Here is a 22,006-nt window from a genome sequence, read left to right as displayed (position 1 = left end):
CTGTATCGATCTCACTTACAGAGAAGCTGCAGCTTGAAAGCAAGAAGCATTACGGAGGTAAATATTCTCCAGAAACCAACATCTCAACACTTATCCAGTGGATATGAAGATAAAAGAACAACAACATAGACTTAAGTTGTGGTATTTATTACGTGTAAACATTCATGTAACTGTTTGAATAAACGTATTAAACTTTGAGTACAGCTTTTAACATTCACGATCCAATAAAACATTTAGAACAAAATAATTTCCTCTATTGAACAACGGCCTTTTTCAGCAATGAAAGACTGAATTTAAGGCATGAACTCAGCGTATACGTCAGAACTGGGAGGACTGACCACTTACAGTATACTTGTACATTTCAGTGTAGAAAAAAACGTAACTAGCAAAATAATATACAAATATGCAATATAAAATACATATATCTTTATTTTTCCCATATAAATTGTTTTTACTTCTAGGTTGTAGTTCTCACTTGTAAGAAGATCTGCTCATAAAGTGGTTTCTTTATTCACGTTCCATAACATTCCTTGAGACGGTCGTACAGTAGAGAATTGAACGGGCACTTTTTTCTCGTGACAGCCGCTGAGTGGCGGCGCGTTCGATCCCTCTCGGCAGCTTCGACGGCAGCAACCTGCCCGAGGCTCAACTGTACCGACTGCTTCGACTGCGGCCGGAGGAGCTGCTGCTGGAGGAGCGGTACGACCTGCGAGCGAGAGGGACAAGCCACGGAGCACGTCACGCTTCACGCACGCATTAAATGCACACGCTCTATGGCGAGGGGGGAGGGGGGGGGGGGGGGTGGGGGGTTTACCGGGATCGGCGGTCGGAGCTCCTGTAGCTGTCGCTGTGCCTGCGCCGTCGTCTCCTGCTCGCGCTCCGGCTGGAGTAGCTGTCGTAGGAGTCCGACCTGCATCGACAGGCAGAGAGATTATTTTAGGGGGCGTCGCAGGAAGAGGGTCTCCATTCACACACGGATCTGAAACCCAAGTACTGGCGTCTTCATGGGCTGCAACCAACAACTATTTTAATCATCTGCGGATTATTTTCTTGATGCAAATTTTCCTTTGGTCTGTAAAAGAAAACACAATTTCTAAAGCGCTTTCATATTCTGATTTTTTTCAGACCTGAGGAATAATGTGTTTATTGGCACACAAGACAAAAAAAACCCAGCAAATATTCAATTCAGTGGAAAGAATTAATCAGCAAAACAGCCAATAGAATCAATGAATATTCTCCTACTTGTTTTATCTCTAATGCCTCCACACAAAAGCATTCTGCTCAATATCTATCAATTGTTTCCATGCAATTATACAACCTCCATTACGAACCACTTCATCTTTCAGTTCATGAAAACGGACTCGCCACTGTATTTAATTGGGATTGAGATAAAATTAATTGGTATTTCATCATGACTTTGGTTTTACGTGTTTGTATTCATGATTAAGAGGACTCAGTGACTCTCACATGAACAGTTCAACATTTCTATTTCAATCGGTTAGACCATCAAATAGCAAACGGACCTGGATCTCCGACGGCGGCCATAGGAGCGACTTCTGGAATGGCTACTGGACGCCCGACTGATAGAAGAAAGAACAAGAACAGACCAAATTATGCTTAAAATACAAAATGGAAAAACATAATGGAGTAATGTATAAATACTCATTTGTATTTGCTGCATGACTTGTGTGTGAGTTTCTGAACAATTTTTTCGTTTATGAAACACTTTTTTTCAGGAATTCGAGGTTCGAGTCGAGGTCGAGTAATTGATACACGGATGAACATTTTGTGGCGGAACCACTCATTTACAAGGCCGAGCTGTCAAATAAAGGTCATGGCAGTGACACCTCCCTCGCTGCAGGGTTTCCTCCCTTTGTTGTTTTCACTGCTTTTAGCCAAAAACATCCCCACTGGGACCCGTCGAGGCGCCACAGCAGATTACGTAATCAGTGCTTCGGGGGGGTGTACCTGTGACTCCCGTAGCTCCGGTATGTTCTGCTACGAGAGCGCGACTGCCCTCTTCCACGTCTCCTGCGACTCGGGCTGCGGCTCCTGAAATGGTTGAGACGTGTTACAAAGCCAACAGAGATCTGAGCTACTGTTCCGCATGCTTCACATCCATTAAGTCTTTCACAACTATATTGTAAAAAAAAAAAAAAAAACTCACCTGGAGGTGTAGCTGGAGCTGCGGGATCGACTCCTGGACCTGCTGTAGGAGCGGGACCAGCCTCTGGAGCGGGACCGGCGGCTGGAGGCCGAGCGGGATTTCTTCGGGGAGCGCGTACTTCCCCCGGAGGCGGACCGCTCCTCGCTGGAGCTCTCCTGGTTCCTCGGCCTCTGGTTGAGCCGCGCCGTCTTGCGGACCTCGTCGAACAGAGATCCCGGCCGCACGCGGCTCGTGCTCTTGATCTCCATCCTCACGCTCTGCGCGTCGGGGGTCTCCTGAAGTTGGACCCTTTGGGCGGCGAGCGGCGGCGCGTCTGCGTCCCGGAGAGCCGACGTTCCTTTCAGAGGCCTCCATTTGAAGCCGAGCGCGGCTGCAGCAGGCCTGCCGGCGGGCGCTTCGTCTCGAAGTCCAGCGGTTGAAGTTGCGGAGGCAACAGGCGGCGGTTCCTCGCGTAAAGCACCGCCTCGACTCGGCACATCGGAGGGCCGCGAGGTAGCTCTGAGGGTTAACGCGCGGTCACACATGTCCTGTGCGGCCAGATGCTCGACAATCTCGGCGTCGTGCTCTGGGGTGCAAATGTCCATATCGTCCAAGGACTCTTGCTCTTTCACGCTGGGTAAATTCTCCCCGTTCCTCTTGGACGACTGAAGGTGAAGTTCAGCGTGTTTCGGCCTTTTTTTGATACATTTTTCTGTTTTGTCTTTTTCTGCATTACGAATCTTGTTTAAAGAGGAGCATCTCTCATCCATGCTGCCCACAGCGGGCCGTTCTTTCAGAGCTCCGCCAGGCTTCTCTCGTTTTGATTCATCCTCTTCTTCCTCCTCACCAAACTCCAACGGAGGCTGCCAGTGAAAAGTCTCTTTGAGCCTCTGCTGTTTCCTCTTGGATCTCTTTCCTTTGTCCTTTCGGTGATGGGAGCAGCTTTTGTTCACACTTCTTCTCTTGTGTCTACACTTACGTTTGGACTTCTTCTTGCTCTTGTGCTTCTCTGGCTGCGGGGCTTTCTCCGTGCTTTCCTCCGGCCTACTAGAAGCAGCTACTGGAGCCTGTGCCATCAGGGCCTCGGACGACTTTCTGGACGTCTCACATTCAGATTCTGAACTCGCCTCCCCTTCCTCCTTTTCAGATATGGCCAATGTCTTGGCAGTTATATTTTCACAATCACTTTCGGAATTCCATCCAGTAAGAGCAGACAGCTTCTTGTCAACAGTTTTATCGGACCGACCTGCTTGTTTCTGCTTTCTTGTCAGGGTAGCACTGTTGCTCCGGCTGACTTTGTCGCTGTCACTATCCCATTCGGACTTGCTATTAAAGCGCTCTACCAACACAGCGCCGCAGTGCTTTGTTTCTTCGCCCTGTGAGCTGCCGCTGCCTCTCATTTTCTCCGAAGAGCCACCTCTCCTCGAGTCACTGGCATCAGGACCAGGCTCACAGCTCGCCGTCTTCTCAGAGCCTGGCAGAGCATCTTGAATACTGTGGGTCGAGATGTACTTATCTACATTTTTGATCCTGCTCAGGGAGCTGTAATACGCTTTCCATTCCTTGCCTAGAGTACTCTTCTTGTGGCTGCTCGTGTTCTGGGAGTTTTCAGAGTTTGACCTGCTGTAGGACGATGATCTGCTTTTATACTTACGAGGGGATCTGGACCTGGATCTACTGTAACTTCTGCTCCTTGAGCGACTGTATGAGCGGCTGTAGGACCTGCTCCTGGAGGACCTGCTGAGTGAGCGCCCCGCAGCTTTGTGCCTTTCAGAGTCCCCAGGCAGGCACTTTGGTGTCTGAGCTCTTTCTGTAAGACCTGCTGCTGTTTGACCAGTAGGGGAGCTGGGAGCTACTTTAGCTTTAATCTCCTGAGTGTGGATGTAAGAGGGCCTCCAGGGCTTTTGATCAGGTTTCCAGCGTGAGGGTGGGGGACTGTCGCTCATTGGGATCACTGGGGCGCTTTCAGGAGCCGGGACACTTGGGGGTCTTGGGGCGGCCGGGACTTTGCTCTCTGGAAGCTTCCCGGACATCCCGGAGTCCGCTTTGTGCTTGCTGACGTTCCTCTTTCTCGGCGATCGGGATAAACTTTTTTTTCTGGGTGGAGACAAAGATCTAGATCTGTACTGGGATCTTGATCTTGACCTGGATTGGGATCGAGAATAGGACCGAGATCTGGATCTAGACAAAGACCGGCCTCTGGACCTCGAAAGGCTTCTGGATCTTGAATATGACCTTGACCTCCCTTTAGACCTGGACCGACCCGGTGTGTAGGATCTAGAATAGGACCGTGAGTCTCTGAAAGACAGCGGGGACTGCCGTCTCCAGGCTGGCGAATTATTCGGATTGGATGAGGAGCGAGTTAGAGAGCGGGATCTTCTGGACTTCATCTCTGAAGACACTGACCTTCGACCCACTGGCAGGATAGGCTCTTCAGGTTTGCTCTCGCAGCTCTTCTTCTTGTCGTGCTTCCGTTTTTTGGCCTTCTTCTTGCGTTTGGCTTTCTTCTTCTCTTTCATCTGTTGGCGGCGCAGGCTGGACCTCTGAGAGCTTCGGTCCGAGGAGTGCTGTGCAGACCGGGACCACGCAGAGTCACTTCTGTCCTCCCATCTGCTTGAGGAAAGGTAATTTAATCTGTAAAGTTAAAATACGGCATGAAGAAGAATATAGATGTAAGTGATGTTTAAAGCTACAGAGTCCAATATTTAGTCCTTACTTGTCTCCTTTGCTCCACCTCTCACTGCTCGGCGGTTGGTACACTTTGGTTCTCTTCATCTCTTCTTTCCAGTGTGGTGGGGTTTCACTGCTCCTACGTTCTTCCACGGATGCAGATCGCGATTTAGACCTTGTGGGGGTATGATATCGCTGCAACAAAAACAAATAACAAAAAACCAAATTATATATATATATATTGGTTAAAATAATACATTTAATAAACCTTTCATGGAGCTTGCTGAGGTTGTGATTGAATATTCTCTGCTTTAAAAGGAGACTGTATTGTGAAAGCTTGTGCACATACATTTGGGTATGTTAAACTGAAGTAAGACAGCCCAGTCAGATTTTAGTTTAATTTAATTTTTTTGTTTTTAGTTTTGAGAATTACCTTTACAAAATATACCATATTTTCATTGCAAGCCAGTCAGCGCAGAGAAGGACATACCATTGTTCCTCTGCCTTTGATCTTGCGTCCAGACTTGGACACTGCTGGTTTCGGGTCAGTTGACACAGACTGTTCTTCTTTCTCAACTCTGAAACGATAAAGAGTTTCCGAATAAACAGCCATGGTGGATCACTTAAGTGTGTACTTCAATAAATACTAACAATAAACCAAAACGTATTTAAATGAACTGACATCTCTGTTTTTTCTTCCTGGGACGGCATTCCCCGACGCAGCAGGAAGCGGTTCTCAGGCACCGGTGGGATTTCCTCCGGTCGGACTACAGGCTTCTCTCTCCTCCCACTCGGCTCCTGCTCCACTTCACCGTCCTCCTCCAGCGTCTCTCTTTCCACAGGACTGGGAGAGCTTCATCCAAAAACAATATTTTCTTACATCAAAGATCAACGCCATCTACCGGAATAATGTCAGCACTTCTATTCAGACTTGAATATACTGATCAGACTAAAGATGTGATCACGAAATAACAACTACCTTTGATTGGCGGGCCAAACATCAATGTCCTTCTTCGATTCCATCCTTTTCCTTTTAGAACGTTTACTCTTTGCATGCCTCTTGGGCTTGCGTAGTTTGTACCTTTCATCGGATTCGCTTTCAGAGCCCACTGAGGAGGAAGGTGGCGAGGACGAGTCATGGGTATGGAGGGACGAGTCAGCCGAACGGGAAGCCCTTTTCCTTTTGCCTTCAAGTACTGAAGAATGAAACATAATGGCCGTGTATGTCATCGCATTCAATATATAATTTCATAGCCAGAGTATGAAGGCGAGTTCATGCCAGAGGTCTCTCTCAGGGGGCGCAGCACTACAACAACTGAACCTCTGTTTGATCCTACTCGGTATGTTGGGGGCGAAGAAGGCAGGCCCGGCAGAGTCAGATGGGCAGATGCCAACTGAACTTCACAGCGATCACCTCGCTGATCCTCATTAAACAGAAGATCAGGTTACAAGTCCTGTGACTGATGCCAGTGGGGGGGGGAAATGCCAACCTCTTACAAAATGGGCACAAAATATAAGCCAGCTAGAAGCATAAGCAAGAGGAAAAAGCAAAACAATGGATTAAGTCTATTTAAGCCGTTGTGGTAAAGGTCTGTTGTGTAACGCGATGTTTCTGCTGTAGCGAGGACCTGTCGTGTCTAGGTTAACTTAAGGCCGTTGCAGTCGGACCCGCTTGGAAACGGAGGAGGAGGAGGAGGGTGGGACGGGGGGATTCAGCTGGTGGCAACCTCGCCGCTAGATGCCACTAAATCTGGTCCTTTCAAATCGAATGTTACACCGTCTTTTTTTGCAAGGCCGCAGTCGCTGCAACCGGGGCTTAGAGCCAATAGGCTTAAAACAAATAGAAACAAGCCACAGCGTTTTCTTTTCCCCTCTAAACGAGAAGGACGAGATGGGACGCCGGACCTTTCTTTAGAAACATCCCTGTGGTTATGCGCGACTAATATGAACCAGTCGTGGTACTCTATCTACCATCATTAGCGGACTTGGTGAAAAGTTGTCCACAGTCCATCACTCTGACGTCAGCGTAGGGTCTACTGGCTGAGTCGGTCTTCAGCCCTTCAACCTTCTTTATCACTTCAAAGCCGGAGATGATGACACCAAAGACGACGTGGACGCTGCACAAAAGAAAGAAAAAAAGAAGTTGATGCCGGTCGCTGTAAACTGACTATTCCGGGTTTTTGTCTCTTTAAAATAAAAAAAAAAGGCCACGGTGACATTTTTACCCATCGAGGTGAGGTGCCGTCTTGGTTGTGCTGTTTTGCAGGTAATCCAATAAAGAAGCAGAGGAAGGTCAACCAATGACCAATCAGTGGCACCGGTCAGGAGAAAGGGAGAAAGAGGAGGAAAAGAATGAGAATAAACAAGCAAACTTCCACAAAGTGCAGGTGCTACTGTACCACAGGAGAAATCTCAAAAAAGGTGAAGAGTTTGTCAGAATGAGATTTGTTTAATACTATTTGACAGCAAATAACTTTTTTTTTTTTTTTTTTAAACGCTTGCAATTTTGCAATAAAACCCCTCAACATCAGTGTCGACAATTATAGGACCGTATTTGGATCAAATAAAAAGAGTCGGTACACAGTTCCTCCCCGTCAAGAGGTTTCACGTATTTCTTAAGTTATGGTGACAACCTGTTTTAGTGATAAAAAAAAGTAAAATAATCTGCAACTATTGGTCAATATATATATAAAATTAACACTGTAAAATAGTTGGAAATATAAAGATACTGAATGATAAATACAGTCAGGAGAGAGAGAGAGAGAGAGAGAAACACAGCCTTGGAGACACATTACCTTGGAAGAGCAGGATGCTAGAGTTTCTGTAAATTTTACACAAAAACGGCAAGAGAAAAAATGTAACACATTTGTAGGTAAAAAAGATTGAATCCATGTTTCCCTGCACTTTGAAACTACACAGAGACGACCTGGATGACGTTCACACTCAATGACAACTTCTACTCTACAGTTCTCAAAAAGGGACAGGAAGCAAAAGAATAATGCAGGTGACTTGTCGGTTCAATGGTAAAGTTATTCAAAGGCTGCAGAGTGGCACTCACATGAAGAACTGGGAACCGTTGGTGTCCTTCCCGCGATTGGCCATCGACAACAGGAAGGCTCTGTCGTGTTTGAGAATGAAGTTCTCATCTGTTGGCAGCAGAGGGAGAGGGAGGGGAGTCTCAGGGAGCGCTCTCGGATACACGACAGCGGAAATATTCAGGGAAGAAGTAAAAAAAGGAATAAACATTTTGAACCAATAATCTAACCATTGCCTCACCAACCTGTCCTTTCATAAGAGTACGGTAGTTATATTTGTTAATTCTAGTCCTTCTAAGTACCAAACTGATTTGGACTTGAAACTAGTATGAGATGGATTATGCATCCGTTGCCTTTGTTCTCATCTGGATTATGTTTGGCCCCGGATCCAGGATCAATAAAAAAAAGAAGAAAAAAAAAAAAAAGAACTATTTAGAGCAGGCTTCGAGTCTCCTGGATATGTATTTTCAAAGCACACTAAATGAATGTGGCGACACATACTAGAGTGAAGGTAAACAGTTAATTAACTGTATAAAGAATAAAACCCTGGAAGTTCACTCATCATGTCATGAATTTGGAAAACACAAAAACACGTCCCATGAGTCGAAACCCTTGTATATAATAAATGATAAATATCGTACCACTGTCATAGTTTAGGAGTCTTCTTATTTAGTCTAAAGCCCGCAGCGCGTACGTGACTACATGTCACTTTTGAATACCACGTATGTAACATTAACAGGTAACCTGAGCAGCACGAGGCTCAGGGCAGCAGTCGAAATGAAAGTCCTTTCATTTTCAGAACACATTTGCATCTGTGCCGCTGCAAAACCTTTGCACTGCTTTGACTGACAAGAGGAAGGTGGTGGAGACAATGTTGACATGGTGTTACTGAGCTGTGTACATCTCTTACCTTCTCATTTTGCAAAAGACCACTCTATAAATAAAAGAATATGTTGAAAATTTTAGGCAGGTAGATTGTAGCTTTCAGTAATACCTATTCTCCATGCGGATTACATAAAGCCCACTACTGTGAATAAATAGAAAACAGCACTATACAATGGAAAAGTGAAGGTCAACAGAGTCACACATAGGAAAACACATATGAAACCAATGATTACCACAAGTGCATGCAACATTTTCATCATGCTAAGGTAGCTAACAGACATCAATAATGGAGACTGAGTTTAGGATCATTAAATATTCACTTTACCTTCAAAGTAGCCGCCGTATATGGACTCTCCCCCTCTTCCATTTCCTGCAGAGATTAACACGGTAATGTGTGTAAGCAAATTACAGAACGTTACAGAAGCAATGCTGTCCAGGGAAAAGATGATATTGTAAAAAGAAAGTGGTAAATGTGTGTGTGAAGGACATATTTGAAGTGGGGGCCACATTCAGGACACATGTCTCTTGCCATGAATAATAACACTTCACTTTTAATGTCAATGAGGTTATATGACATTATTAATGTACCTTCAGTGAAGTCGCCTCCCTGGACCATAAAGTTCTTTACAACTCTGTGAAAAGTGGAGCCTTTGTAGCACAGCTTTTTCCCTGTGATTTTGCCAGTTCCCTTTTCACCTGTAATTACATGCATGTTAAATGAGCGCTCATCCAACACCAAACACTCAACAGAAGAGCTAACGTAAAAAAAACAGCTTTTGTGTGCACCAGATGCCTCGAGGGGTTAACATCGCCACACGGGGTTTTAATTCTAAGCAAGGGAATGACACGGCATTTGGGGAAAAGATATCAATAAACTGGACAGCTTCGTTCAGGCATTCTTGATGCGTTCAAGGGTCCCTTCTAGAGGACAGGGGGCTGACTGTTCAGATGGGCAGCTTAGGTCGCTAATCTTTTAGTATTTCTGCCCCACTGGTTTGACTATTGTTCCATGAGTTTAGATTCTAATAGTGTGAGCTGACACCCACACCCCCACCCCCTACTCCTAAAAGCACACTCTAGAAACTGCCCCGCTGAGTTGTGTATATCACTGTGTTATGTTGCGTCGGTGAGTCCAGGAAACAGACACATTCCCCGTTTGGGGGTGAAAAATGAGATGGACGATCGATCTGCAGTCTGTTTGCAGATTTATGACCACCTCTCGGCAGAGTGCCACCACCACGGTGCATTGCGCTCCGCTCAGTGGGGTGACATATCTAAGGAGACGGGGCAGGACTCCTCCATCCGTGCAGTGACTCCATCTGTCACTGGACAATTTACACGACAGCCATTGGCTTCTTTCCTCAAGATAGAAAAGCGACAGGAAGGGGGATGTACTGTGGTACTTATTTGTAAATGAATACATAACAATATGAATAATATTATGTGTCTTATTATTTTTCAGGCAGAGATAGGAGATATTAGAAAAAAATGTGAAGTGTGAAAAAGAACAGACAGAATTTAAAACGACCAGAGAAGAAACGGAGTGCTGAAATCGAAGTGACTAAAGCGCTGTGATCTAAAGCCGTCGTAAATGTTACAACACAATGACAAAAGACTCATGTCCTTAACTGGTACTCACCTGTGCACAGACAGAGAAAGTTTTTGCTTGTCTTGGGACAAACATCTGAAAAAAGTTGGAAGACTATGCGCCCAACTGTAAAACACGAGCAAAAAAGGAAAAATATTAGCTCACTTTAGAAATATTCAAAAGATTATATAAGGCCTTTTCAGCATAAAAGTGAAGTTACAAAATAAAACCAGGAAAGAAAATAAATAGCTCAAAGACACAATTAACAGTTACAAGCAGCCCAAATGTTACTACACAGCACACTTTTAATTAGCTCCCAACAATTACAAGAATCCTGTGGTGAAGCTCGAGCTTCATGGAAACCTTTCCATTGCTAGGTGAAAATGTGAAACTATTCTTACAATGCTGATGAGGGATCTCTTTGTCCCTCCCTGCCATTAATCAAATTAAAAACAGCCATCTAGCCAGAGGCCACATAGTTGCCATAGCTTCTCGGGCACAGCCAAAAATGCTGCCATTCAGTACAGATCTGGTTCCAGACACAAAACCGGTCCACCAAGTCAGTGTACCACAAATAGTAGAATTATAAGCTCAAAGGTAAACAAAACAACTCACGTAGAGTTTAAACATCTGATTTGATCTCAGATCTTGCTGTGAAAATGAGCTGTGGCTGTTCACCTGTCTCACTAATTCTCATGCCTGTGAAGGCATTTGAAATTCCCTTACCTGGCTCCCGGTTGAGCTCCACATCAAAGTAACACTGAGGCCGGTCTTTCACCCCCATTCTGATCAAAGCCCGATGACCTAAAATGTAGAAAAAGTGTACAAAGAAAAATACTAAAATCAGGAAAAATAACACGGTTTTCTTCTTTTAAAGAAGCAGTAAGGCGCTGAAGCTCCTACAACGCACAACCGGTTTAGAAGGGTGTGTAGAGAGACTTAAACGACCGAGAAGGAGGATGGAAACAGAAAGGGGAGGAGAGGGAAGGATGGGAGGGGAGAAATATGGGGAAAGTGGCCGGTTAATCAAATCACAACAAAGGCGAGCACAGCAAACAATGGCCAGAATGTATTCTACCAACAACTGCAAAACAAGAAGAGCATGCAATAATCTGTCAGCGATGATTTACTAAACTTTGCATGAAACAGGCGGCATATTGTTGAGAAAATGCTCGGCATACTGTGCGTACACATAATTCTCATCCCCTCACATGGTGCGTTCGCGTGTGTTGGCATAGTGGTGTAACAAGAGGAACAGAGAGCAGACTTTATTCTACTAGACCTCATTTCAGAGCACTGAAATGATGTGGAAAATCTTAACTCGTATCCTATCACAAACCTCGACTGTTTGATCATAAAACGCTACCTCTATGTCCAGCAATGCCAACCTCAAGGAGAACTTTCAACTGTACAGAGTGTTGTCAATTATCTAGTTGCATTTGAGGTCATGTGTGCTGCATTGTATCATAAATACCAGTTAGTTATATATCAAATACGATGTATAGATCAGGTCGAGAAATTATCCGAATAAGGGAACAGCTCATGATTTCAGTAGTATTAACGTTAATTAGCTGACGAAACTAGGTTCCGATACCTAAAGTTACTAACATCTTACTGACCACACCGAGCTTAGAACAATAAAATAACAGGCTAAATTAGCTACGTAGCTAACGGCGGCTAACGTTTCCATAACACAAACATCAGCGCATCCAAAATGGTTGAGCTAACGGCTAACGTTGGCGATGTTAAATACACTAGTTTACGTTATATTTCGCCCTCAGCCGGAATTCCGTTGACATTTAATGTGAAGCTGGCAGGTCGCAGGTTATACACATTAACTTCAAATGATGTAACTAACCTCTGTACGGTAGCTAGCCAGTCAAATAGCTAAATGCTAACTTCACGTCGCAAGGGAGAGGTCGAGGCTCTGTATGATCACTCCGACTGAGTCTGTTTTGTCCCTTCCGAGGATCCGTAGACGATTTGTTGTGATTTTGTTATATGCGGAAATGCTTTCAGGTTAGCTCGTTGGCTTCATTTAATACAACTTTCCCCGTATGTTTTATAATAGCGTATTTAAGTTGTCTATAGCAATCTCCGTTTATGGAAATAATGCTATCGCACTGGTAACGGGTATCTGAAACGGGTGCTGGCTACGTGCTGGTGCTTTATCTCCTTTAAATCATGTTGCAGGGCCAGCTAACCTCCAGCTAGCTAAGTTACAAGGTGCAGGATGAAACCCATGACAATGAGGTAAGGTGTTACTACAAGTATATCTTTTTATTTACACCGAAATCTCAATTGTTTACGAGAAAATAAAAAAATGGCATGTCTGCTATTTTTAAACTGTTGCTAGTAAGATAACGTTAGTTAAACTCAGTCGTTTTGTGCACCTGCAGAAAATAATGTGCTGCAAAATTCCTCTGAGAAGGTGAAATAGTAAAAAAAAAAAGTCAATTTCAACTTCACAGGCCCATATTACATCAATAGGGATAGTTTCTTTTGCACACTACAATGTTGTAATATTTTAGAATAGATTAAGGAATGATTAAACAGGTAACATGAGTGATAACCTTCACAAAGATAGTAGGCTGTTTTATTAATCTATTAGTCTTAGCAAAGTGTGGTTAAATAAAGCTGAATGACTGGTTGGTTGATTAATTAATACAGCAAGTCGATTGAAATGGTAATAACCCTTTCAGCCATTTAAGCAACCAAAGGTAGTACCTCAGTAGTAAATATGCTTTTTTTAGTTTTACGTGTTAGTCAATGAATGCACTGCTTTTAGAACAACGCTAAACCTTTAGATAAGACACTTTGGGGACTTATAATGAGCTTTTTTTGGCTATTTCCTGACATTTTACAGATAACAATTACATGATTATCCAATAAAACTATTGTCAAATGATGACAGTAATGTAGTTAGAGTCCTAAAATAACAATTCTGTTGATCTGATTACCCCGTGTAGGCAGTGTGTTCTCCATGGACCTTGTGGATCATGTCTCTGATCCTGTTTGCCTTTGTGGTCCGGGTGAGGGATGGACTCCCCCTGTCGGCCTCCACAGACTTTGAACACAACCGCGAGCTCCAGGAGAGGAAGCAGCAGCTCAGGACCACCAGCAAGGCACTGGCCCGCTTCCCCGACAAAGGGACCATCAAGGGCCGGGAGCTCAACATCTAGTAAGGATTTGGCAAACAAAGCAGTTTCAGTTGTGCTCTTTTTAAGGGCCATAAATACACAAAACAGTCTACAGAGAATATGTGTATATTTGAATATAATACAGACAGAATTTGGTCCATTCTATCACAGGGGCATCCGAGTCACACTGCGTCAGGCTGTTTGTTTACTAAACACCTTTTTCTCCCCTCATCTCCTCAGCTTCGTCTCTTCAGAGGGTGTATCCTACATGACCGTGTGCCACTGCAGCCTCCCTGTTGCTAAGGCCTTCTGCTTCCTGGAAGATCTGCGCTGGGAGTTCACAGCGAGCTTCAAAAGCACTGTTGTCGCCTTGGCAGCCAGGCCATATCCGTTTTTAGAATTTGGTGAGTAGGGTGATGAATACGGCAATCTCGATTTGCGCTTGCAAAGGATTTTTGACCTGAATTTAAGTGTGATGTGTGGAACGGCAAACAAAGAAGATGCGCTGTAATACTTTCAACTAACAGTACATTGATTCATCCCAATGTTTTCCGTCGCTGCAAATCGACAGACGGCACCATTCAGAAGCTGAAGCAGCATTACAACCAGAACGGCGGACCGGCGCTGGAGGTGACATTGGCAGAGGTCCAGGAAGATCTGAGGCTCCATCCACCACAAGTGATTAACTGGGAGGAAGTGGAGCTCACCAACGGCACTGCAAATGGGCACATGGAGCAAAGTCCTGGATCTGGTTGGGCTGACTAGATGACTTTTACACTATAGCATAAACGAAACAGTGGTTTATTGCTCAATGTTCATGTAATGCAGAAATGAGGAAACATTCCCGACGTTTTCTGTGTTCTGTTATTTTGCACTATTTATTTCACTTTATTTTCAAACAGGTCAGAATGGAAGACTCCAACAAGTGACAGCGGCAGGCATCCTCTCTCTGGTCCTAAATATTGTGTGTGCATCTTTGAACATAATCCGAGGTGTTCACCTCATAGAGTACACATTCCAGGTATGGCCAGTGCAATCTTATTGCAAATGCTTTAATTTAACTTTAAGTTTTGTAGAAAGAAGCCCGTTCTCTGGCTTTGCATTATGTTTAGTTGGCGATATTTTGAAATTGTCATGTATAAGCTTACATTAATTGTATGTTGAGCTGGCAGAACCGGCTGCTTTGCATTTTGCTGTGAAAGCAGAGGTTTGTTGATGATGAGGTCTGCACAAATCTGCAAACATTTCCCTCTTGTCTGGTTTAGCTATAATCTGAAAATAAATGTGGTTTAGTTTAAATGATGTGGACTTTAAGCTGATTGACATTAATTGTTTTCCTTTTCTACGCAGGATGATTATGAAGGAATATGGAATGTCGCGGCATTTCTTCTGGCGTTTGTCTGCTGTTTGTTGCAGGTGACTGTAGTTCACATTCTTTTGTTGCAAACTGAAACAATCTCTTGCTGACACCATGTCAACGACCTCCGTGTCCACAGTGCCACCTCTACCTGTTCCATTCGTCCCGGAAGAAACCCAAGTCCTTCACCCTGCTGAGTGCGATTGTCCTATGCAACTTCTACCTGCTCGGCCTGAGGAACCCGTGGCAGCTGATCTTCCACGTTTCAGTCGCGTCCCTCTCCACCTTCCTCATCCTCACCCGCAAACTGCAAGACAGAACCAACGACTGTGGGGTGTGAGGAGCGCGCGGGGGGGAGGACGGGATCACCGCTCACAGCTCTTTCGGTGCAGGTGAGAGAGGCAGGCGGGCGATTGGCTCAATGCACGCGAGATACGAAGATGCTTGGCTTTTTAACAAAATCACATGTTCACAAATTTTGTGTGATCACGGAAAATGGCGTCAATATTTCCTTATAGACAGTAGCTATTTGCACTCTGTGTGAATTAGCTTCTCGATCCAAGGTAAAGTGCAGTGCTGCGTGGAAACAGATTACCAACAGAAAAAGCTTCAGGATCCGTCCCGTCCCACAAAGGTTTTGAAGAAAATTAAGGATTGTTTTCTTATGTACAAACAACATTTTATAAACTGTTGGAGAAGGTTAACGCTTAATTTATGCTCAATTTCAGCTCAGTATTATTTCCGCTACTACAGGCCATTTATTATCTTTGCATAATCAGTTAATCAATGCTAAGTGACAGTTGGTGATTGTAACATTTGATGTAATTGTTAGATGTAAAAGGCATACGGGCAGGTGAACCTCCATTGCTGGAGGTTTGCTACTTCTATGATTTAGTGTTTGTTTGAGATCAGTGACGGCCAAGTAAAGCGGACAATGCAGCTATTTCATTTTTTGGTTTCCATTAGTTGCTTTTGGTTTGTTTAATCGTGTTGACGTATGTACAAATACACCAGCAAGTGCTCAGCTAGTCAGTGCAAAGTTTAAAATGTAAGGGCTCCCTTATTGATTAACTTATTAATTAAAAGTTCAAGGGGGGAACATTAGTCTCATAGTCACAATCTCATATCATTTTATGATGTTTGTGATAAGATCATTTCTTCATTTAAAACCAATGTTTATTTGATTCATTACAAATTTACAACTGACTTTTGTCTATTTTTTTAAAATTGATTGTTGCTTTGTTAAAATGTAAACTGCGGGTAAGAATATGAAAGCACTGATTTGATGGGTAAAATACTATTTACATTTTTTGTTTTTCTATAGGGTTTGGCCATTGTTCTTGAAGGTGTTGCATATCAGGTTCGGCTATTTATATCCTGATTTTGGTTTACTTGTTTGAGTTTTATGTCTTCTTCAGGATTTATTACACCGCTCACTACCTGTCGTTCTCAGATTGTCTTAAACAGAACTCGAGTTATTATCTGCGTATGTTCCCTTATAGAACGGTAGCACTACTAAATTAATCGGAAACATCTCCTTTTAGTTTGTTTTTTAATAGCATTTTGTATATTTAGCTTCCTAGACGTTCTTTTCTAATAGCTGAAGAGTTGCACTAATGTGTGTTGAGCGAGGGAGTAAATTATTAGTTCATATTGTTTGTCGGTAAAATGTAATATTTGTGGCATTGTTTCCTTTATCAGACCATTATATCGGGAAAATTAAGAGGATTTTACAGTGAAGAGGTTCAGACAATCGTCCTTCACGTCCTTCACAATAATGTTTTAAAAGAAAACAGTTTTAGTTTACAAAAACATAAAAAGTAATTTAGCTCTCGATGGCACAGTCAAGCCTTTTAATACATTTTCAATGTGTCGTGCTCATATCTGGGTGTTGGGTGTCATTTCTGACATGTGGAGGGACTCGGCCACGTGTGATGCCATTTATTAAGTGAAAACTTCTTGGCATTTTCTGTGCAGGACATTGGTGAGGCTGCAATATATGGTAATGTTAATGATGCCGCCATTATGCTCAAGATGTAGAACCAAATAATGTGGGGAGAATTTAGACACTTGAAACGGAAAGGATCATTTAGTCGATTATGACGCCTTTATAACATTTAGTAGAAATTCACTGTACAATTGAAATATGTGGCAGCCTTCTCTTATTCTGTCTCTTTTATCATTATTTAAAGTCTGATCTGGATACAGGATTTTCTTTTGAAATCTCATTCAGGTTTAAAGTAGTTAGATGCTTTGTATATCAAAACAGTCAGCAGAAAGGAGTTATTTGTACTCATGAGGTTGATGTGTGTAATATTGGGAAGTGACGTACTTGTCATTCATTGTAACCGCCAAACACACTGGTGATTACAGGGCTTTATTACTTCCTGCTGTGGTAAAACTGACATTTGGTCAATAAACAGTGTCTTTTTTTCCTCTTGTTGATCTGATTTGTGTGTCTAAGAAATGACTTTTCTCTCCAGAATCAGCAATAATACGTCAAAGAGTTTTTCTAAAAGTGCCATTTAACGTTTTACCGTTTACTTGTGTATTTCTCCAATATTACACCAGATGGAGCACTTTCACAAGATACTGATCTTCATGAAATCTTGGGTCAGGAAAGACGTACATTTCATACTTCATCTATTGTGAATAGATGATATGGTTTGTGTGTTCATTTGAACTCCAAATAAATCGTCTGTGTTCTTCTTGTGAGTTTCAATTAATGGGAATCATGTAGTAATTTAGTTGCCTTAAAGACGTGGTTCTTTGTCAGATGAACCGTTTATGATGCCTTGTTGTAGAACAAATATATATGACCGAAACTGGCTGAAGATGTTCTCTGCAGACTGCTGGCACTTAACTTTTAAACCTGTTTAAGTTTAATAATTTATTTCCCGTGCGTCTCTCGTTCAGGGTTTTGGACGGGGTTGACTCAGACTTTGATCAGTTACAATAAAGAAGACATCTTTTGGTGAGATGATTCGATATCGACACGTTCTGCCACCTAATTTGAAGATAAAGGCTACAACTTTGATATTGATGGATAAAACTATACAATCGGTCTTTATTTCTGTTTTTTTCTTTAATCGAGGACTCTTTAAAGTAATAATATTAACTCTGGCCCCTTTTAAGGCCTCACGGGTTGGAACCAAGTGAGAAAAATGTTTTTATAATCCAGTTTTAATCCTCCTCCCGTCCACAGAGGGGGTCTTCTGCTGAGATACAGATTGACCGTTTTGACCTTTGACCTCCAGCTGCATCACTCTCCACGGGTTTCCGATAACGTCGCAATTAAGCTCCCGTTTAATTCTGGAGGCATCAATAAAACCCCTCCATGAATATCTCACCCGCCGCCTCTATAGCCATTTTTATTTGACAGGCATTGATGCAGCGTCTCATTAGCCGTTAAGCAAGCAGAGTGTTAGTCAGTATGTCAATGCATATTTAGGAAGAGCATTTAAGGGTCCAACCTGTAAACAAATAGAACATATCTATCTAGATAGAGAAATCTATGTGTACATATACAATTTAATGGCTCAAATGTCTGTCATTCACACGTACCTCTTCTGCTCTGACATATACACTAAACAGCAGCGCTGTTGTCTGATGTTTTTCTGTTTCAGCTCTCAGTAATAAAACACATTTAATAGTGTTTTCTGTCTCCAGTGTCGTCGAGGTGAAATAGCGTAACGCTTCTTAAATGTGATGGTTATTGCACACATACAAACGTTTCCTGACTCTGTGCTATTTGTTGTCACCGAGCGGCAGTTCGCTGACCAGCGTTAAATGCTCGTCGACGTCCAGCAGCATTTGATGGTCGCTGACCTTTGCTTGTATGTGCAGCCTGGTTGGCTTAGACTGGCAGACCAAGACAGGAACACTAGCAAGGAAACGGAAGTTGTGAATGATTGAGTGCCTGAAAATCCGGTTAGCAAGCGAGCTAAGTAATATAGATCAAATTTATTAAACGTAATGGATACATGGGGGGGAAATAGAATGCAGTTGAAATGGATACATTGATAAATTATACATCGAAATGTGATGGATAAATTATTCCAATTGTTTAATTTTAAAAGTAGTAAGCTAAGCATTATAATGGCATGTGTATTATGATTTGATATAAATTAATAAATCAACAGTTAAAATAGCTAATAGGTGAAATAATAACTAAGATGCTGGGTATCGATAAAGACTTAAAATATAGACAACGGGATGCTGAAATATTTAAGTTAAAGTAGCAAAGCATTGGTTGAATAGAAAGTGAATGGATAACTTAAATAACTATTTATAAATAAATAGTTGCCCCGGTTTGACCAAACCTAATATCCACTTTTGTATAGTTGAAGATTAAAGCAACGTTGAGAGCCATTGTTACGGTGGCAGCAGCAAGCGTCCAGCAAAACAATCAGAGCGTTAAAAGGTCAAAACCCTTCTATGATTGTTTAATGTTACGAAAGGAAATCTTATAAAGAGCTCCAATAACTGTAAGAAATGACTAAGTCGTGGCAGATTTAATCAAGATGAGTCATTTTGGCACCTTCTCTTATTTAATCCATGTGTCAGGTCAGGTGCAGTTTCCATTTGTTTCAAACACAAATTTCTGCCATGACTGCAGCAGTCTCCCTGTGAGCTACAGACAGTCTTCTCTCTGCATCAACAGCAGTTTACATTTAGGGTTCATCTAGGAGGTCGGACAGACTACGTTTCAAGGCTCGTGGGCGTTTTGGGCCATTTTGGGGGAACCAGCTGTAAACACAGCAGCTGCGTCATTGTTTACGCACAAAGGCGGTTTCGGACACATCTGGAGTTGCGGTTCTGGTGAATGTCCGGCATCCTCACTCCCTTTTAGCTGTGCTCATCTCTCCCTTGATTCCATGATTCACTGGGCTTCGTAAATGTTGCAGAAATAATGGCAGAGCTTTTACATTCACAGCTTTGCCGTGTTGATTCCCGGCCTGGTTCTCGGCCCCCCCAGCGGCTGTGCAGCGCGTCCTTGTGTTTGTTGTGATGTTCAACAATTCATAAACTCAGTCTTGGAACATTCCCGTCTCCCAGAGCAACCGACTTCACTTGGAAGGATCTCCTGCTCTCAAGTGGATTTCCTGCCGCTCGAGTTGTCGGAAAAATTGATCCAAAGAGATGTATCCAATATGAAAAGCTGAGGTTTTGATTTATGTGTTTGCCCTGGAAACAACAAATTGGAAACAAAAATCCCCCCACAACGTCCATAACGGTTGTCAATACTATGAAAAAATATGAATTTTATGTTTTGTATGAGTTTAAAAAACAATCCTTCCAAAAAACTAATCTTTTTTTTTTTCGCATACCGAGATTAATTCCTTTTAAAGTCTCAAATCAAACTTTATAAATTGAGCTGATGAATTTTATACAGTAAGATTTTCGTTTTCATCTGCTGTTGAATGAATGTCTTTGTTTGTTAGGAATATAAACCCAACCAAAATGAAAGATAAGTCAAATTACATTTTCAACTGGATCTAAACAGTTTACCACTTTATTCAGTGAAATTTACTGGAATCATTGTGTATTCACTTTATCGGAGTGCTAAGTGATATTAATTGGACATAAATACACATGCACAGCATTCGTCCAGCTGCTTCCGTTCACACCACCGGTTCCCTCGCGCAATGACTCTCGCTGCCCCGCCGTGAATACGAAGCCATCACTTCACCCAGACGAGGTGGCGTGCTTTAAATACTTCATGAGTCCCCCCCCCCCCACCCCAAACTGAATTATGCATTTATAATCAAAAGTGAGATCGAGCATCCGGTGATTGTGGCGGGGAAAGTGTGGAACAACTTCCCGAGCGGGTTCACACCTCGTTTAAACATGAATCAAAGAGTGGCTTTCTGGTGGATTCGTTGGCGAATCACATTACAGGCTGAATGGAGGTGCATATTTTAGAAGAATGGCTCACTAAGGATTGTGTGCTGCATCAATCACGATCGAGTCAACGCAAACAACAGTGCGACAACAATGCAGCTTTGCAACCAAGGAACAGAAAGGAAATACCCAACATACTGTATGTAAGCTATGTTTGGTTTGTCTCGATGTAGTTGAGTTTATTGAGTGTCAGATAAGGGGGGTGGAGTTGAGGGAAACCAAAGGGTTGGTGATAATTCATGGTGTAATTGCTATATGTTGTCATTTTGCCCTCGGCACACATGATAATAATATTACTCCGTAAAATAAGGTTTGAACGTTTTGTTTTTACAGAACTAAACTACATCATCAAGTGAATACACCTCTTGTGACAATTTTAACTGTTTTTACAAAGGTGTTCAAATGGCTAAATGTGACCGACTTGTGCATCTATAATCTGTGAGTGTAATAATATTTTTGTTAAAATTTTACTCAAAACTATTACAAACTATCGCACAATCCCCTTTAACATCCCATTGAGCTACTGTTTGTCCATAAATGACGGCTCTAATGGGTCAGCCCGGATCATTTTGTTGGTTCATGTTATTTACAGGTGGTGCGATGTTTCCTTTATTGTAAATTAAAGTGAGAACTCCTCCGGTTATGTGAAAGAAAAGAACCTCAAGCTTTTGCCATCATTCAAGAATCTCCACTAAAGCAGTGAAAGGAATATAAATTCCTTTCACTGGAGTCTTGTTCCTCCAGCTAGGATGTTCATCAGCATGACTCAGTCGAAGGAGACGAAGGAGGCTTCTCTTTAACTCGGGAGTCAGAGGGAATCAATGCAGTGGACGGAGCCCAGTGGGTCACTCCCTCGCTGCTCCTTTGCAACCTTTGCTTTATTTTTAACCGATGTCATGAATGTTGGAAGATGCCTAAAGGCAAGACACCTGCCTCACTTTTTGACCGTGAGTCTGAAAATAACTTTATTAACCTTTTCTCCTGTCTGCAGCAACCAGCTGTTTCATTAAATCTGACCGAAAGTCACTCCGAAACACGGGCAATCGTTTTAAGCGGTAGGATTTCCACGAGAGTTCGTCAATCAAATGAAAACAATACAGCCCTTTCTCTTTTATCCGTTTGTTCAGCGTGTTCCAACACACGGGCCTCAGGGTTTGTTGTGTTTAATACACTGCACTGTTAATATGCCATGCTATTTGCAATCATTACAGCTCCTAGTAATTAATGACATCATGTGCATGCTCATGGAGAGAGCTAATGAAGCGTCAGACCCCGAGAGCA

At 42.8% G+C, this 22,006-nt stretch overlaps 2 protein-coding genes across 10 annotated transcripts; one reads left to right on the top strand and one right to left on the bottom strand.

Moving 5' to 3' along the window:
* Positions 1-131: 131 nt before the first annotated feature.
* Positions 132-12,315, bottom strand: nktr (natural killer cell triggering receptor). 8 transcript variants are annotated; one of them, XM_078096619.1, is made up of 18 exons: positions 12,183-12,276; positions 11,051-11,128; positions 10,376-10,450; positions 9,325-9,432; positions 9,062-9,106; positions 8,762-8,785; positions 7,875-7,962; positions 7,042-7,071; positions 6,788-6,933; positions 5,796-6,012; positions 5,499-5,669; positions 5,307-5,394; positions 4,863-5,011; positions 2,168-4,780; positions 1,969-2,052; positions 1,524-1,580; positions 815-910; positions 132-706 (listed from the first exon to the last, which is right to left on the bottom strand). In XM_078096619.1, exons 7-18 carry the CDS (start codon positions 7,916-7,918, stop codon positions 646-648), a joined length of 3,756 nt encoding a protein of 1,251 aa, XP_077952745.1. In that variant the 5' UTR covers positions 7,919-7,962; positions 8,762-8,785; positions 9,062-9,106; positions 9,325-9,432; positions 10,376-10,450; positions 11,051-11,128; positions 12,183-12,276; the 3' UTR covers positions 132-645. The 8 variants fall into 8 exon arrangements, with proteins under 8 accessions (XP_077952745.1, XP_077952746.1, XP_077952747.1 ...); XM_078096620.1 differs by having other exon boundaries at positions 2,168-4,759; positions 12,183-12,270; XM_078096621.1 differs by having other exon boundaries at positions 2,168-4,756; positions 12,183-12,270.
* sec22c (SEC22 homolog C, vesicle trafficking protein) lies at positions 12,240-17,254 on the top strand. 2 transcript variants are annotated; one of them, XR_013454283.1, is made up of 9 exons: positions 12,240-12,343; positions 12,518-12,577; positions 13,294-13,505; positions 13,705-13,868; positions 14,036-14,215; positions 14,367-14,485; positions 14,815-14,880; positions 14,961-15,213; positions 16,146-17,254. XR_013454283.1 is itself a non-coding variant. In XM_040166534.2 (8 exons), the coding sequence occupies exons 3-8, from the start codon at positions 13,324-13,326 to the stop codon at positions 15,159-15,161; spliced, it is 912 nt and encodes a 303-aa protein (XP_040022468.1). In that variant the 5' UTR covers positions 12,240-12,343; positions 12,518-12,577; positions 13,294-13,323; the 3' UTR covers positions 15,162-17,254. The 2 variants fall into 2 exon arrangements, 1 of the variants encoding a protein (XP_040022468.1); XM_040166534.2 differs by having other exon boundaries at positions 14,961-17,254.
* The last annotated feature ends 4,752 nt before the right edge of the window (positions 17,255-22,006 follow it).

Source organism: Gasterosteus aculeatus, chromosome 21, assembly GCF_964276395.1.
Source record: "Gasterosteus aculeatus chromosome 21, fGasAcu3.hap1.1, whole genome shotgun sequence".
Taxonomy (NCBI): domain Eukaryota; kingdom Metazoa; phylum Chordata; class Actinopteri; order Perciformes; family Gasterosteidae; genus Gasterosteus; species Gasterosteus aculeatus.
Note: the sequence above shows the minus strand (reverse complement) of the source record. Positions and strands in the feature narration are given on the sequence as shown.

Bases quoted from the DNA above. Each gene is read 5' to 3' on its own strand.
- nktr (XM_040166527.2), bottom strand. From the start codon at position 11,108: ATGGGGGTGAAAGACCGGCCTCAGTGTTACTTTGATGTGGAGCTCAAC. The intron at 5,670-5,795 runs GTAGTTGTTATT...TTTTGGATGAAG, and splicing joins GTTTGGCCCGCCAATCAAAG to CTCTCCCAGTCCTGTGGAAA. The intron at 5,012-5,306 runs GTATGTCCTTCT...TTTTTGTTGCAG, and splicing joins TCAAAGGCAGAGGAACAATG to CGATATCATACCCCCACAAG.
- sec22c (XM_040166534.2), top strand. From the start codon at position 13,324: ATGTCTCTGATCCTGTTTGCCTTTGTGGTCCGGGTGAGGGATGGACTC. The intron at 13,869-14,035 runs GTGAGTAGGGTG...GCAAATCGACAG, and splicing joins ATATCCGTTTTTAGAATTTG to ACGGCACCATTCAGAAGCTG. The intron at 14,486-14,814 runs GTATGGCCAGTG...TTTTCTACGCAG, and splicing joins TCATAGAGTACACATTCCAG to GATGATTATGAAGGAATATG.